This window comes from Hemicordylus capensis, chromosome 6, assembly GCF_027244095.1.
Source record: "Hemicordylus capensis ecotype Gifberg chromosome 6, rHemCap1.1.pri, whole genome shotgun sequence".
Taxonomy (NCBI): domain Eukaryota; kingdom Metazoa; phylum Chordata; class Lepidosauria; order Squamata; family Cordylidae; genus Hemicordylus; species Hemicordylus capensis.
Genome location: NC_069662.1, coordinates 123333914 through 123351928, shown reverse-complemented (window position 1 = coordinate 123351928; position 18015 = coordinate 123333914). Strand labels below are relative to the sequence as shown.

General features: G+C 40.5%; 1 protein-coding gene across 4 annotated transcripts in view; it reads left to right on the top strand.

Moving 5' to 3' along the window:
• The window catches only part of BZW2 (basic leucine zipper and W2 domains 2), a 54815-nt gene that overhangs the window by 18104 nt on the left and 18696 nt on the right, over positions 1-18015 (top strand). For all 4 annotated transcript variants that reach the window (XM_053258863.1, XM_053258865.1, XM_053258866.1 and 1 more), the window contains exons 2-7: positions 3304-3368; positions 5347-5523; positions 6349-6452; positions 7075-7140; positions 14150-14285; positions 16681-16790. In XM_053258863.1, the coding sequence (XP_053114838.1) occupies positions 3304-3368; positions 5347-5523; positions 6349-6452; positions 7075-7140; positions 14150-14285; positions 16681-16790 (658 nt within the window). The remainder of the gene's footprint in view (positions 1-3303; positions 3369-5346; positions 5524-6348; positions 6453-7074; positions 7141-14149; positions 14286-16680; positions 16791-18015) is intronic.

Below are 18015 nucleotides of genomic sequence, written 5' to 3'. Positions count from 1 at the left end.
GGCGGTATATGAATCGAATCAAATCAAATCAATCAATAAATTTTAATAGTACAGGATAAGGTTGTTGGTCATATATATATGTATGTGTGTATATATGTGTGTGTGTATATGTATGTATACACCCCCCCCCAAGAAATATATATTTCTAAATCTGGGGTGGGGGTGGGGTAAAAATATTTTCTGATACTAGTCTCTGCAAAGTTGTAGATTTCTGGCCTTAGTTGCTTTGCTCTTTCTCTAGGGTGCAGATTCTTGCACAGTGTTCGCTCTTCCTTGACCGGTGATTTTGCAACTACCTTATAAAGCCTGCCCAAAGCAGATTAGAATGCAATGCATTTAAAGCTAAATATAGAAGATGCCAGATCCTATTCTGGTACTAATAACCTCTGGAGTGACACTCCTACTGAAATTCCACTTGTTAAATCCTCTCCTAGTGGTGAGTTTTGTTTCTCCTCTAGGGTTTTGGGGAGTTTTTGGTAGCCCCTCCCCCCCCACTATTGCCACAGGGTGTGGGTGTGTGTGTGGGTGTGTTTAGGAAAATGTGTTTATGCATGATGAAAAAAGCTGCTTTTCCAGATGCCCTATGCCCACCTACTCCTAAAGAGCAATGTGCATAAATAGAAATGTTGAGCAGATGTCTAGGCATGTATTAAAGACTTAGTCTCCCTGTGGGAGGGCAAGCAAACTTCACTGGTGCAGTTGCCTCAATTTGACATGGACTCTTCTTGGATTCGGAGGTTACGGAAGATCACCTTCTGTATTTTTAGATCCCTGTCACTGAAGTGTCAAAGCAGCTGGTGTGTCTACATCAGGGATTTGCAAGTGTTGATGCCAGTTGCTTGTATGTTTATGTTGGGGGGGGGGAGGGTCCAGAGTTACTGCACTGAGGACTGTTCATCTCTTTATTGGCTTGCTTTGTACTATTTCAGCCCTTAGGTGGTGTTGCCTAAACAAAGTGCCAAAAGATGATATGGTTTCAATGGGCAAGCAACATTTTTTTAAAACCTTTGCTCACAATGGTGTTATGGGAATGGGTGTGTGTTTCACTTTGTTCGAACCAAACATTTCACCTTGTATAGACTGGCTCTTGCCAACTGATAACCTCAGTCATTCTCAAGGTTGAATTTTTGTTGTTGTTTATAAAATGTAGATGCCAGTATAGACGGAAGGAGAGGTTCTGTTCTTTTTAGCGTGTATCGGTCTGTTCTGTCTCCTCCCCCACCCACCCCCACTGATTCCTTGTTCTCCGGTGATGCATGTTGAACTGAAATATGTCAAGGCTAAAGCCTGTCAGATGATGCTAGTCTGACTTAGTATTCCTTCTTCTGAGTGGCTATTTTGTTTATAATTACAGAGTGGTGAGTGAAAAGTGTTTGCATGTCTTCACAACCAAATGATTCCTACTAGAATTAAACTCTACCAACTTTAGAGAGGTTCTGGAGAACTGCCCTATGACCTCTGACTCAAATTAAAGCTCTGCTACTGGACAAAAGGGAGGTCATTTGAAAATTGGAAGTGCAGACTTGAAATGCAAGGCAGTAATGCACTTAGTCTCCCCCATGTTCGTTCAGAGGCTTATATCTGCGTATAAACACTTTATACATTTTGTCCCTCTTTCAAACATTGTTGGTGTGCATCTTTCCCTTGCAACCTTTTGGTCTCTCTGACTGGCTGTCATGCCCTATGCTCATTTCCAAATTCTACCCTATCCCTTTTTGAGTGATCTTAATCAATCCCACCTACATCCTTGAGAGATTATTTGGCCCAGTGCAGATGTTGCCTAGCTCCTTCCCACTTTCCCCAGATGAGGAACAAGGCAGAATATCATATCTTAAATTGACACATCACTATTATGAAGGAGATAATAGTTTGCTTTGCTCTTGAACCACAGTTCTCAGTTCTTGATCTGGTCCTTTACTGTAACTTTCCTTAGAAAGCAGATATACAGTACATATCGGTCAGGTGCTCAGACACTCCAAAAAGCAAACAACTGTTTTTTAAACCCAACTAACTAGACTGTTTAGTAGCATAAGAATATTTATTTAAATACGGTATACTTACTGCATTTCATTCAAAGTGCTTTACATTATTTCCATAATCTTTACAATAACTTTGCAAAGTAGACCATATTATCCCCATCTTGAAGATAAGGAAACAGGAGGCTCAGGATAGTGATTAATGACTTGCTTAATGTTGGCTAGTTTCAGAAAACCTGTTCTTTAAGCACTCTCTGCTAATATGTGCTAGCATCCATAGTGGCTGCCAGTGCAAGCTATTTCCCCTGTCCTTTCTTCCTGCAGCTCCCAGGAATGCCTGAAAGCCATTCCCATTCCCTTAGCAACAGTGTGGGATGTGGCACTGGTGGCTGCAAGGGGAGGGGGAATTCCCAGAAACTGAGTGGAGATATTTTGAGTAGTTAAGAGTTCCCCATTCTCCTATAGCCAACCATGCTGTGTCTTATGCTTTTGCCAAGTGTTCTTTGACCCCCGGAAATGGCTTCTTGGGTCGCATTAGGGGCTGTAGGGAGAAGAAGGCAAGGAACACTGCTTTCACAAGCACAGTTAGTCGGGATGTTACCCCAGATCACATGTATTTGGCCATACAATGAGTATGAAAACACTTCTCAAAAAGTAGCTTGGGGAAGAAAAGCCCCATTACATTTGCTAAGGGATGTTTGGTTCATGTTTGGTTGCAAGGCTACAGATTAAGGTAGGGCTGTGATAAGCTTCAGGGTATACAAGAGAGGAGGAGACTGATCAGGGCTGCCCAACTTGGGCTCTCCAGTGGCTTCATCATCTCTAGCTACAGTGGCCAGTAAGGGATAGTGGGAGTTGCAGGCCAGCAGCTGCAGGAGGGCCAAAGTTATGCAGCTCAGTCATAGATGGAACGATTGGAAAGAGTAAATAGAAGGCAAACCCGTGTGGCAGGGGGAAGGAGGTAGGAGAAGCTTTGAATGCTAAATATACAAGTGTCACAACAGATGACATAGGACTGAAGCATTCAGGAGAGACTGGGAAGCTGGAGTTGACCTGGATTTGAGGCGGTACCACAGTGCCTGGGTTGGAAGTTGTAGAGGTGATGCAGCCATTCATAAGATGGGATAGCAACTAATACATGAGAGCTCTTTGAATACTTGTTGAAACAACTGTGACTTTCATGGATGGTTTTCCTGAATAAAGATCCAGAGATGTAATAACACTTGCTGTACACTAATGCGACATAGTTCATATTTTTGTAGGTTAATGCTTATGCTCCCTTGATTTTGATGTGTGTCACTTAAAACTTGTACTTTTTCCTCTCCAGAAATTTTATGAATAAGCATCAGAAGCCGGTGCTAACAGGCCAGCGGTTCAAAACTAGGAAGAGGGGTAAGCTTGTTAAATATATTTAATTCCCGTTTGCAAACGTTATTGTAACTTATTTAGTTACTCTGACTTTACATGGTAGTGCATGTTGACTTTTTTTGACAAAAACAAACAAATATTTGACTGAAAAGACTTGAACAGAGTTAAGGTGTTAGCGTCCATGCACTATGCCAGTCTTCTTGAGAACATAAATGTAGCATTATAGCAACCATCCTAGTTACTGGCCCAGGCACCATTCACACGATTGAGTTGTCACTCTGGTATCGCTGAGGGTCAAGCAACATATCTGCTCTCTGACCTTCTGGAGAACGGGTGAGCTCTGAAAAGTATTTGCACTCTTGCACAAGGGTGGAAGACTGCCCACACTTTGGGGAGAGTGCAGAACAGCACAGGGGCTAGTGCTGGTGGTGGATGTTACAAATGTCCACAGTAGACTGCTCTGGAGGTTAGCCAGTAATCTAGAAAGTAGCATATGATGACATCATCACCATTATTATTATTATTTCTTGTTTACACAGTCAGACAGGTGTTATTGACTGGTTTGTTTTATCCAGACATCGAGTCCTTCCCAAGGACCTGGGATGGCTGAATTTTATTGTCAATTGTTATAGATATCGTCGCAGAATATAGGCTGTTCCCAGTAAAGCTGCTTTTTGTAATTGGCTGATGGTGATTTCTGTGGCCCCTATGGTGTTGAGGTGCTCTTCAAGGTCTTTTGGAACTGCACCCAGGGTGCCAATTACCACTGGGATTATTTTGGTATTATTAATATTATTTTACACAGTCAGACAGGTGTTATTGACTGGTTTGTTTTATCCAGACATCGAGTCCTTCCCAACGACCTGGGATGCCAGAATTTTATTGTCAATGTTTATTGTCAATGTTGCTGTTGTTATAGATATCGTTGCAGAATATAGGCTGTTCCCAGTAAAGCTGCTTTTTGTAATTGGCTGATGGTGATTTCTGTGGCCCCTATGGTGTTGAGGTGCTCTTCAAGGTCTTTTGGAACTGCACCCAGGGTGCCAATTACCACTGGGATTATTTTGGTATTATTAATATTATTTTACACAGTCAGACAGGTGTTATTGACTGGTTTGTTTTATCCAGACATCGAGTCCTTCCCAACGACCTGGGATGCCAGAATTTTATTGTCAATGTTTATTGTCAATGTTGTTGTTGTTATAGATATCGTCGCAGAATATAGGCTGTTCCCAGTAAAGCTGCTTTTTGTAATTGGCTGATGGTGATTTCTGTGGCACCTATGGTGTTATTATTTATTTATTTATTTATTTATTTCGATTTCTATACCGCCCTTCCAAAAATGGCTCAGGGCGGTTTACACAGATAAATAACAAATAAATAAGATGGCTCCCTGTCCCCAAAGGGCTCACAATCTAAAAAGAAACACGAGATATACACCAGCAACAGTCACTGGAGGTACTGTGCTGGGGGTGGATAGGGCCATGTTAAATAAATGTCCTGAATAGGAAAATAACCAGCTGCGACCCTTCCATTACGTGTGGTAAAACAGTCACCTCAAGAGGTGAATTTTTGGCATGACAACATGGCAGAAAGATGCCGCCTCACTTGCTTCCCTCTATTTCCCCATGCACAGCTCTTTGCTGAGCAATGGCACAACCACCATTGTTGTGGTTGTGCCACTCCTGATCTCTCAGTTTTGCTGCCGTTGCCTCTTCCCTTGATGGCTGCTGGCCTGAGCATGAGAAGGGGCATTTTATTTATTTATTTATTTATTAAAAATTTTATACCGCCCTTCCAAAAGGCTCAGGCTTCATGCTAGTGGCCACCAGTTGTGAAAGCAGAGGAGGGAGCATATGCTTAATTGGCACTCTGCAAAAGGCAAGGGGAGGCATTTGGTGTCCTGTCTCAGGTAGAAGATGAACTTGGGCCGTCACTGAAAGCAGCTACTTAAAGGAAATCTGACTGTGATAAAGACACTAGTACTAGTTTTCTTTTCTAGATGAAAAAGAGAAATTTGAACCCACGGTCTTCAGAGATACAATTGTCCAAGGCCTCAATGAAGCTGGTGATGACCTGGAAGCTGTAGCCAAGTTTCTGGATACAACAGGCTCAAGGCTAGATTATCGTCGCTATGCTGACACTCTCTTTGACATCTTGATAGCTGGCAGCATGCTAGGTATGTATGTCACACTGAAAACGTTAACACTTTCAGAGCTAATCTTGATAAGATGATGCACATACACGTTTGATTTCGGCTAACCAGAACTAATGGTCAACAACAACCATTTTTGCTCCTTCCTTGATCTTTTTAAAAAAATCTTCACTTGTCGTAAAGTTTCTCATACCTTTTTGACAACTTGTGCTTTGATGTTCATGGCTACTACAACAGCTTAGTGTAGAAGCTAAAGTTAGTTGTAGGGAATGTTGTATATCACTGAAACAAAAATGCCAACATGCTGTGACCCCAACATATATCCATGCTGGGCCCCAGTAATCTAAAATTATTCACCTATGTGTTGCGTATTGGACAAAGTACAAAGCTGGAAATGCATTTGTGTGCCCAAGCCAAATTGGCAAGAAGACTGAGTTGGAAGTTAGCATTGCCCATTTTTAATGCAATTTTCTCTTTGGGCTTTTTAAATATAGCATTTATGTCTCCCCTTGCAACTGTTTTGTTGCTTTTTATTGGGAAGTATTCAGCTTGTGGGTTGTACTATTATCCTTTTGAGTTGTTTCACAGTGCCCTGTATCTGTGGGTGGGGCTGAAGGGGACTGGTGAAAGGATGGGCTGCTCCAGGCTTCGTGATGCTTAAGCCGTGCTGTAGTCACATGCGAGATTGAGACATATTTGTACTGATTCTTATTGTATTTGCAGGTGTCACCATGACTCATGACAAATAATATATGCATTTTAAAAATATTGAAGCTTCCAAGTTATTTCTAGCTTGGAAGATATAAGATTCACATTAGCTGTGTGATTATTTTGCTTTCTCTTACCCAGCCCCAGGAGGGACAAGAATAGATGACAATGATAAGACTAAGATGACCAAGCACTGTGTATTTTCCGCAGATGAAAATCATGATGCCCTCCGAAATTATGCTCAGGTAAGGCAGAAATAAAAATAATTGATGAATGAAACACAGTAGCTTATATATTGATCACCCCCACCTCCCACTAATACATCCATTGTTTTTCATGCTTGCTACCAAAACTAAGATAAAATGGCTGCAGGGTTAGCAACTTGCTTCTGGTCACTGGTGCATTATATATATATTTAAAAATGAGCTTCACCACAGATTAATTGGTTTTTATTAAGAGTGGCAAATTCCTGGAGGCAGTAGGACTGCACATTTGTGCAAGTATTTATCTAAAAGTATTGATTTGTGTGATGTAATCACTAAATGGATGACCTCTTACACTCCAATACAGGCAAACGCTTAATATAACACAAGGAAATATAACACAAGGAAGTCCAGGACAACGCTCCTAATTGGGTGTGATTATTTTAGGTGATTGTAAATTTTTAAACATGTCAGCAGTTTAGCTGTACATCTGACAACATGCATATTTGAAGCTGAAGGAAAAAACTTTAGCTGTTTTACTAAATGTAGGAAGTGTGTGTGAGATTATTAGAAATGCATTATGAACATTGTTTACAAGCATCTATGGAAACAGCTAAGCTCTACGTCTCCTGAACCAAATAACGGGCTACTTGTCTACATTTAGGTCTTCAACAAACTTATCAGGAGGTATAAATACTTGGAAAAGGCATTTGAAGATGAAATTAAAAAGGTAACTTCATATTCTGGAGCTTAATGTCTGCTATGCAATTGTCTGGCTTGTACTGTGCACAGAATCACTGCTTTGAGGCACTAGTTACCTTTTTCTTCATGTTTAATGTAATTTATATACGTTTGCTAGATAAAGCAAGATGGGAAGCCTGTTTTTTGTCTCGTTTTAAATCTCTAACCTCTATTGAAATAAAGGAATAATAACCTTTTGTCTGGAGCTATTTGACAGGATGGGATGATGGCTTATACAGAGCCTTGTGTCTTCCACAATTCTGTAACTGTGTGTGTGAGAGAGAGATACATACACACTACCCAAACTTTGGCCATTTTGCATGTGTTGGCCTACAACTCCCATTATCGCTGACTATTGACCACTGTGGCTGGGGATGTTGGGACCTGTAGTCCAAAAAGAGCTGGAGGGCTGAAGTTGAGTAGTCCTGTTCTAGCCATTAAGGTCAAAAATAGGCTTTAAAGCATCTGAGCCATGTATGGTAAAATCACAGAAGCCAGAGGAATGCAGTAGAACTTCCAGTAGTCAAGGAACAAGTCTTTACTGCTATATCTCTTCTTACATCTGATTAGCAAATGCAGAATGAATAAATTATACAGAAAAAGGAGATATCTGTAACCATACTCAATTTGCATAGTTTATTAAAGCTTGCAGGATTCAGTATTTTTGACTGCAGAATTCTGTTTTTTGTGTGCACACAGGCCTGAGCTTATGGGTAGCAGCCCATTCTATGTAAACACTAGTAACATTTTTATTAGCCAGGAATCATACTACTTAGGCCTAGTACTCAAACCCTAACAGTTTTTGATAGGATCCTATATCTAGAGGCAATATGATAGGCTGAAGTGTTAGGAAACATTTGGACATAGTTTAGGAATCATAGGGATTCTGTATAGAGGACAGATACAGGTATAGAATCTCTCCTGTTGCCTGCACCTGGGTGCTGCCACTTCTCAGTCTTGCTCAATCAGAGAAGGTGGGAAAGCAGAGTAAGGACACTTGGAAAGTTAATTTTTCACTGTTAATGGACTTGAGTAGCCATTGGACAGAGACTACTGCAGGCAAACTTCAAAGAACAGGAGTGCATGATGGGAATCAAACTTTGCGAGTTTATTCAGAGCCAGATGGGCAATTTAAGTACTAAAGGAAACTTAGGGTATCTCAAGCCACTGCTGCTATAACCCTCTTATAATGAACGGAATAAGTTTGCACAAGTTGTTATGAGGTGTATGCTGTGCTGCTTGGATACTGGTATAGCAATAGCAATAGCACTTACATTTATATACCGCTCTATAGCCGAAGCTCTCTAAGCGGTTTACAATGATTTAGCATATTGCCCCCAACATTCTGGGTACTCATTTTACCAACCTCAGAAGGATGGAAGGCTGAGTCAACCTTGAGCCCCTGGTTAGGATCGAACTTGTAACCTTCTGGTTACAGGGCGGCAGTTTTACCACTGCGCCACCAGGGGCTTGATTTTCATATGCCTAGGAAATGTTCCTTTCTTAACTGCTGCTGAGTGGTTGATACACTTTGTAAATCTAAATTTGCAGTTCTCCCCACTCCATAAGCTTGACTTTACTGTTAATTATAATAATCAATTGTTATGAGTAATACTGACTCATTCTGTTTTAAGTACAGAATGCACTTTATGCTTGTTCAAGCGACACTTTTTCTTTTCCACCTCCATCCTGCCAGCGGACTTTGTCTAGGGACCCTTCATTGTTAATGTTTAAAACAGTTGTGGCAAACTGTGCTCGGTATACATAAATGCAAGTTTATTGTAACACTCTGGGCTTGGAGTTTATTGAAGACTTTATAATAAAAGCACTTGAGGTACACATAATGTACTTTCTTGCATGCAAGCCTGTGTAAGACATGGTTTTTGTAATAATGGCTACTGAGAGCTACAGGAGCATTTGAGCAGGGCTGATCTTAGGAGTGGGTTTGCTATGCACCCAGGGCATCCACTGAAGCAGCTATGCTGAGCTGAGCTTGGTGCTTACTGGTTGTTGAATGTACTGTCTGCAGTGAGCTAGGGTGGGGGGAAAGAATTGTTCCCAAACTTTGATTTAAAATTCTACATGTTCTTTGGGTAAAGGTAAAGTGTGCCATCAAGTTGATTTCGACTCCTGGAGCCCACAAAGCTCTGTGGTTTTTCTTGGTAGAATACAGGAGGGGTTTACCATTGCCTCCAGTATGAGACAATCTGTGTAAGCATTGATGCTTCATACTGGCTTTTATGGTTGGAGTTAGGTGATGTTTAATTGCTTCATAAATGTGTGTGTCTTCATGAATTGCTTCATAAACATGTTTGTATCACATTTTAAAGGCCTTGGCAATTTTTTCTTTGTATCTAGGAAAAGGAAAAGTTTGCCATCGAGTCGATTTCGACTCCTGGCGCCCACAGAGCCCTGTGTTTTTCTTTTGGTAGAATACAGGAGGGGGGGGCTACCATTTCCTCTTCCTGTGCAGTATGAGATGATGCCTTTCAGCATCTTCCTATATTGCTGTAGCCTGATATAGTACCAGCGGGGATTTGAAACGGCAATATTCTGCTTGTTAGTCAAACATTTCCCTGCTGCACCACTTATGAATTTCAATAAATTACCATGGGTACTCCTTGCCCAGAAAAGAAATTTATTTTTCGGCTGGCCCTGGCTTCACCTGAAACAGTGGGTTTTTTTCACTCCCTCTTGAGCTTGGATTAAACCATTCCTAAAACCATGAGCAAAACTGCATATAATTGGGCTCATCCTTGGGAACCAAAGCCACTTCTTCTAGAGTAGAAAACTCTACTTTTCTTCACCTTGGTCTTATAAGTTGCTACCTGAATTTTATGCAACAAGGAGATGGGGCTGAGTTGTAGTGAGGCCACCTGGTTTTCTTCTCCTTAAGTTATGCTCCTTGTGAAAGTGCCCATGACACAGGCTTTTAAATCCAAAACATGTTGAGCCTATTAAAAGCTGCAGTGAGACTTCTGAATGTCTTCTCTCATTTTAGGTCTCCTTGTCTCTTTTCCCTGCTGCTAACACAAATAACCAGTAGCACTATCACTCAAATCTTAGTATATTTATTATATCAGTTTTGATTACATCTGTACAGTTTTCCATATGATTAATGCCAAATGTTCTAAAGAAAGAAAACCATTATCTATTATTTTACATTTTCATATTATTGTTTCTTAGCACAGGACTAAGCATTGCAACCCTACAAACATGGCTATTGATGTCTCCAAAAGTCCACACACTGAGTGACCTTGAAGTATCCTGTAAGAGATAGAGGCAGATTTCAGGTTTTGGCTCTTTGTTTAAGAGTCTAGCAACATCTAATGGTAGAAACAGTTAACTGCAGGAAAACTTTTAGGGCTCCAGTGCAGTGCAATCTGGTCCCTTAAGCACTAGCTGGTTGTGTGCTTACCTTACCTGACTCCATATAGTTGGTCGACTGGCTAGGTCAGTTTTTGGAGGAGGAAAACTGTGCATGCAGGGCACTTCTGGTCATAGAAACAACGAGGCAGCAAAGAAGTTTCCCCTGCCGAACGATTTGTACTCAGAGCACTGGAGGGGGAAGCACGGCCGGGGTGGTGGTGTAAAGTGCACTCTCCCACGTCCTTAAAGCCACCCCTGCCCAACCATTGGCTCGAAGGAAGCAGAATTGGTATATTTTCACTAGTATATTTCAATTCAGAACTGGTATACTTTCACTGGTATATTATATTTGTGGATGGGACTGTAGCTTGGCGCTAGTGCATCTGTGTTGCATGCAGAAGGTCCCTGGCATCTCCAAGTCTTGCTGTCCCAAGAGCAACAGCCACCCAGATGCTGGAGCCAATCTTCTTCCTGCCCCTACAAATATGCTGGAAGCTGCCAGACCCATCCCAGCTGCCTGTATGCCTTCCCAGCTCCAGCGCCTCAATCCCTGGTATCCATTCACTCTCTTGACTCCCACTCTGCTAGCCACTCTGGAGCCTGATTGGTTCCCTTCCAGGAAGGCAGGGAGGAAGGCCCTAGTACATAAGAACAGCCCTACTGGATCAGGCCCAATCTTGTCCAGCATCCTTTTGCACAGTGGCCCACCATTCATTCATTCATTCATTCATTCATTCGATTTCTAAACTGCCCTTCCAAAAATGGCTCAGGGCGGTTTACATAGATAAATAATAAATAAATAAGATGGATCCCTGTCCCCAAAGGGCTCACAATCTAAAAAGAAACAGACAGCAGCAACAGTCACTGGAGGTATGTGCTGGGGGTCGATAGGGCAAGTTACTCTCCCCCTGCTAAATAAAGAGAATCACTGCGTTAAAAGGTGCCTCTTTGCCTAGTTAGCAGGGCCACCAGATGCTGCTGGAAGCCTACAGGCAGGAGTTGAGGGCATGCCCTCCCTCCTGCTGTTACTCCCCTGCAGCTGGTACTCAGAGGCATGCTGCCTTTGAGGCTGGAGGTGGCCTATAGCACTCCCACCAGTAGCCGTTGTTAGATCTCTCCTCCATGAAGTAATCCAAACTAGTAAGATGGTAATGCCATATTTCTCCATATATACCTGTGGGTAATACACGTGTGGGCAATATGGGGTGGTGCTTGCTCTTTTTTTAAAAGGCTGATGATCAGTTGCAGGTTATATTATTTTGTTTGTTTATTTGATTTCTATATAAGATGTCTGTGTATGAAGGCAAAAATAATGAAGGCCCTAGACCCTGAAGTAGCAATTGTACTGCATGATGTATGAATTTGATGGAGATCTATCTTCCCTTAAACACACACACCACCACCACCACACCACCACCACCACCTTCTGGAGGACTTGCTACCACCATCTGCTAGGATAGAAAAACCTAATATTGAATGTAAGCCTGTTAACATTTACCCTTATATCACTACATATGGAGAAAGATGTTCACTTAACATATGTCTTACATATATTTGAAGACTTATAATACTAGTATAGACGTATGGGTTTTGATTTCTTCTAGAGAATCCAAACCCATTTCCTAAGACTGGTTCTTCACATAGTGTTTCACATCATCCTCCCCACAGCATGCCTCTTTTGTAGGCTAAATATGTCTGGTAATTAAATTCAGCTTGTGCAATGTCTATTTCAAGCCTGTCCTTGCAGAAACAAAAACTTTCTCTCTACAATTATCCTATTTTTCTAATCCATTCTGTTCTGAGTCATAGTTGGCTTGGACAAAGATTAAGCTGACACTTTGAAATTTTGTTCTTTCAAATTTTATTTTTAAATGTTATCTTTTTTGAATTCAGGTTCCAGGCATTTGGCAGATGTCAGCTAAAATGATAGATTAATTTCCTTTCAGCCAAATCATTTATGCCAGCTATAATTTTAAAGCTTGTTATAGAATCGCTGCAGATCAAGTAGAAACATTTAATATTTAGACTTTAGGTTTTCCCAATAGTGAATTGGACAATATAAAATGGATATTTTACATGTAATATTGTGGTGTTGTTTTTTTTTAAACTAACTACTAAGTTCATGCAATTCTACTTTTATTTAAAAAAAAAATAAAATCAGGGCCCATTATGGTGACAATAGACCAGGAAAATTCTGTAGAAACTGCCTGCCATATCTTCACACATCTGCACTTTTCCACTTTTGCAACTTGGGTGACTCCAGAATAGGGTCAAAGGTGGGCATGTGCCCCCTGTTTGCTCCCCATTTGTATTTCAGAAATTGAATACATGGGACACAGCTGTACATTCCCACTGCACAATGCTGTACTTTGCCCCGCACCAGTGAGGCTTCTTTAAGGGAAATGGGAGCCTCCTAGAACCCTAACACCATCTTGGACGGTGTGCATGGAGTGTGAGGCTGTCTAGACCTCCCCGCACTTTTCCCATAGAGCCATATGAAGCCTTAAAAAAAAAAAAAAAAAAACCCAGTCTCTTATATTATTGCCTCTACTGCTGCTTCTTTGTATTTTGTACAGTTCTTATGCTTGTATTTTAAATATTTTAAATCAGATTTGTTTTATATTTTAGCTTAATATTTTAATTGTGTCATTTTTATAGTCTTATTTTTAATTTTTGTGTAAGCCGCCTTGGGATTGTTTTAATGAAAGGCACTACACAAATTTAACAATAAATAAATAGAGAAAACTCTAAGGAGGACCATACTTCCCAACAGCCTGTTCATGCCTTCTAAGATGGCACTGGGATTTAACTGGGCCCACCATCTCCAGCAGTGGGAGAAGTGCAGCACTGTCAGTGCAATGGGTAATGGCTCTCACCTTGAAGGGGTTTTTTTTGCCAAAGTGGCCCCCATTTGAAGATCACTGCCCTAACGCCTCTATGGATAGAAATGCTTGTATTTTTCTTTGCTTCTCTGTGTAATAGAAATGATGAATAATAACTTGGATTCTTACATTTCTTCATTTAGTTTTGCTAAGAACAGTAGCATGGTCATTAAAATATGGAAATAATAATTGGCAAAATATGAAAATAATACTTGGTAGAAATCTACCATGAGATGTAAGGGCTTCTGAATCATGGGAGGAGACAGATATATCAGTGTTTACATATGGCACATGTGGTTGTTACCAGTGTAGAAAAATATCATGTGGACAGTGATCATAAGGCACAGAAACATTTAATCTTGGTTGGATAAAAGAATGTTTTAAGGTATTGCTTAAAAAGAAAAGCAAATGTAGGAAGTACTACATGGAACCCTAATATCGTAGATATTCAGAGGCTGCTTTTGATTACTTGAAGAAAAGGCACAATATATACCTCCGAAAAGAATTGTTTTTATTACTCACATGAGCTATAAGCAAGCTCTGCTGTCAGGCCCCTGGCTACAAACTGAGTGCTGACTGCTTTAAGACTCTTGGGTTGGTTTTTGATAACCTTGGGCTGATATTTATAGGACTGTCAGTCATATATGAAGATCTGTGTGAGTATTTCTGCTTCATACTGGCTTTTATGGGTGGAGTTAGGTGCTGTTTAATTGCTTCATAAATATGTGTGTTTTTCCTGTCTCATAGCTCCTGTTATTCCTTAAAGCCTTTTCTGAAATGGAGCAGACAAAGTTGGCAATGCTCACTGGAATCTTGTTAGCCAATGGGACACTTCCTGCTATCATTTTGACAAGCCTTTTCACTGACAACATTGTCAAAGAAGGTAATTTCCCCCCCTAATGGTACATTGCCTGTAGGAGTATTTTTACCTTTTTTTGTAGGGTAGGATTGTCATTTCCCAGGAACAGATCCTTCTCTGTTGTTGCTCCTGAGGCATGGAATAGGCTCCCCTGAGTAGCTGTTTTGCACACACACCCCACCCCACATCCCTGGCCTCCTTTCAGGTGAAGATGTATTTGACACACTAATTTGGATTTTTATTTTTTTAACTTTTTTATTTTACTGGCTAATATGTTGCACAGCCTTATGTTGGGAGTGCGAGAGCTCTATCTTTGGAAGGAGCCAAAAAAACTAGCTGTGTACAGGGCGCTTTCCAGATTATACCCTGCAACAGGGTCACAGCGGATCTCTGAAGTCTGCTTCCACACTTCCTGTGTTGTGACACCGCAGTCCTTACACTGACAGCAGGGTGCTGTTCACATTTCAGATGCTTTGTTTCAAATTTAATTGCTGCAATGTAGTGCTATGACATTGCGTATCCAGTGTAAAAAGGTTTCTTTTTTCAAGTTGTTAGTTTCTGCGAGACTGTTCCCCCTGCTGTTTACATTTCAAATGCAATTTGCCTGAGCGGAAGCATTTTGCTTCTTTTGAGGAGCTAGTCGGGAAAGCACCCTGGGTTTGACTTGCAGAACAATGGAGAGAAGTGGGGACATGATTTTCATTTTTCCTCCCCTCCACAAAAGTCACTTTTGTTGCCAGGAATACGTCCCTGAGGACTGTGTAGCTAGTGGTGGGGCTAGTGGTTGGAGCTCTTACTCCACTTTTGTAAGACTGCATAACATGACAGATGAAGGCTTGTTTAGTCTAGTATTTGGTTCTATTGGATTTTTGTTCTGTGATGAATGTTTTCCCCCCATTTTATGTTCACAGGTCAGAGTACATATGTTGAATGGGGACTGGTTTTGGATAGCACCTAGGGTAAAAGTTGTGCAAACTGAACACTTCTGCTTGCACAACAGGGGAGGGACAATTTATCCTTGCGCACATACACACCTTCAAACCTGCTCCTGTGGAGCAGGAAATTAGGAACATATTTTTAGGAGGCACAAGGGGATGCAGAAGGAAGTTGGAATCACTGAAAGTATTCCCTCCCCCAGTTGATTGCATTTGAGTGTTCTCTTTGTGTAATTCTAGCCTGGAAGCTACCACTACTGATGATTTTGTATCTTTTGGGTATGTGTGAACAGAAAGAGCTATCCCATCAGTAGTGGAAAAACAAGGATATCTCAAAGAAATATTTTTCTTTCTCTGAATGTTTTAGGTTGAAGGGAACATTCTGGGGGACAAATCATGGCTACATAATGGATGGATTTATTTGACTTTAAAAAATCAGTTAAATCAGTTAAAAATATCCTATGCTGTTTACTTGGAGTAAGTCTCACTGCATTCAGAGGGGCTTACTCCCAGTTAAATGTTAATTTTGCAGATTTAGTTTTGCAAATTGGTCCTAAGCAGGCTTATTTGTAAATAAGTCCCACTTCAGTCTATATGTGTGCTTAGCACCTCAAGCTTAATACATTCTGCATCCCAAATTGTACTGAGTGGTATCCAGGTAAATGAAGCCTGTTATGCTTAAAAATCAGATAAATCCTCTGACCTTAGTATAGCTTTTTGTTAACTTGATGCCACTGTTGCACAGACAATACTGAGAGTACAGCACAGTAAGGTACATTTTAGTCATTAACTGCAGATATCACCATGGCAACTGAGCTGCCTCATTCCTGCCTTTGCCCAAATAAGATATGCTGGTTTGGGGGTTTTGCTTTTTAAAAATTGAGTTATAGTGGAATAAAATATGCTTGGCCACCAAAATACTTACACTAGTTTATAAAAATCCAAAATTCTAGTTTTCCCCTATCTCTGTAATCTGTGTTATTGTCTCCCTGTCTTTCTTTTATGAAAGTTTGAAACGGTTATGCTACAGAACATAGCATACTTTACTAAAAGCATAGCATTTAAGGCACTTACTTAAAACCTGCCCATCTCATGGAAATGTACTGTGTATAGACACAGTTTGCCTTTCCACCTTTTCCTGGCATGCATTTCTGTGTTGTGTACACTTAAAACATAGCTTTAGTAGGTACATGGCATAGCTCTGTAGTAATCATTATATGTGAAATCAGCCTGTCGTCGGTAAAACTTTTACTAATTTACAATTATTTATATACCACTTTTCAACAAAAGATCTCAAAGTGGTTTATACAGAAGTAAGTACGTACTTTAAGTCAGTCTCTGTCCTGTAAGGCGTGCGCGCCCTCCCCATATCAGTCAGCCCCATGATTAATTTTATTGCTTCCTACTCAATAATTCTCACAAAAGTCCTAAATAAGAAGGTACACATTTGTATTCTTGCTCACTTTGTTTTTGTTTTTCTTTAGGTATTGCAGCATCTTTTGCTGTGAAGCTTTTTAAAGCATGGATGCTAGAAAAAGATGCCAATTCAGTTACATCCTCTTTAAGAAAAGCTAACTTAGACAAGAGGTTGCTAGTAAGTATTTCCTTTGTAGGATGTTCATATTTTACTATAGTTATTGGACTTGTCAAAAGCATTCAATTCATCAGAGGCTATATGAACATTTCATATCTGTATAGTGAATATTGCACTTTGTCATTCCAGTATTGAACAATAATATCAATCTAGAAACAAATTTATCTCTTGTATCCTCGGAAGGTTTGTAATAAGTATATTTGATCAAAAATATCGTGTTTATGAAATATTTTCTAAAGATGTTAATGTTTGTATTGGAAACACTGTTAAATGGGAGCTTCCTTCCAGTGTATTCAACCTGGCCTCTGGAAAACCTGAAACAATATTTTTGATTCCTTCAGTACTTCTTGAATCATTCTGTATCGTGTTCTTGTCTTTTATGGTTCAGTTTTTTTAGAGAGAGAGTGGCAGGCACCATTTAAGAGGTGTAGGTACAAGGAATCCACCCTCCTTCCTGACTCCAGTCCTGCTTTGAATCTAGGTTGGGTCAAGAGAACAGTCAGAGAGCACTTCTGAGGTATCCTAGGGAAAGCTTTTAAAAGTCAAATACTTCTCTACAGATATACATTATCCTGCACACATAGAAGAGCTCAAGCTCCATTTGGATCATTGGAGTAATTATGCCTAAGGTTAGCACCAGAGCGTTGGGGTTTGCTTTGGTCTGGGTGGTGTGTTGTTGTTTTTGTCTGAAGATATTAACGATTAAATTCATTAATTAGTTTTAATAAATGCTTAAACTAATTCCTGCCATTGCCTGAAAATGTTGATACTTCCAAATACATTGAGATGTTGGACCTTGAATAAATACTTCACCATCCAAGGAAAGGAGGCTGTATCCAAATAAAATGTGTCCTCCTGACTACCTTGTCTCTGTTGATTTTATTGATTGCTTGGTCAGGATTCACTTTGGATATAACCCAGAATGATGAACCAATGATAGCAGGTCAGTGCAAACAGAACTAACTCTGGCTTAAGAAACTCAGAGGTCGGGCAATTCATACTGCTTCTCACTTAAATTTTATGATCTACATAGATCACAACAGTGTTGCAGAAACAATTTTAAAGAGTAAGCTCACCTCTTACTTGCCTGAGCTCTGTTCTTCCAGCCCTGCCTTTTGCCTCTACCTCCTTGGTTTTGCTTTCACAGGCATAGAGCAAACCAGGCTGCTGCTTCAGTACTGTGCCCAATCTAGAACCCTTCCATCTCTCTCAATATTCCATACCT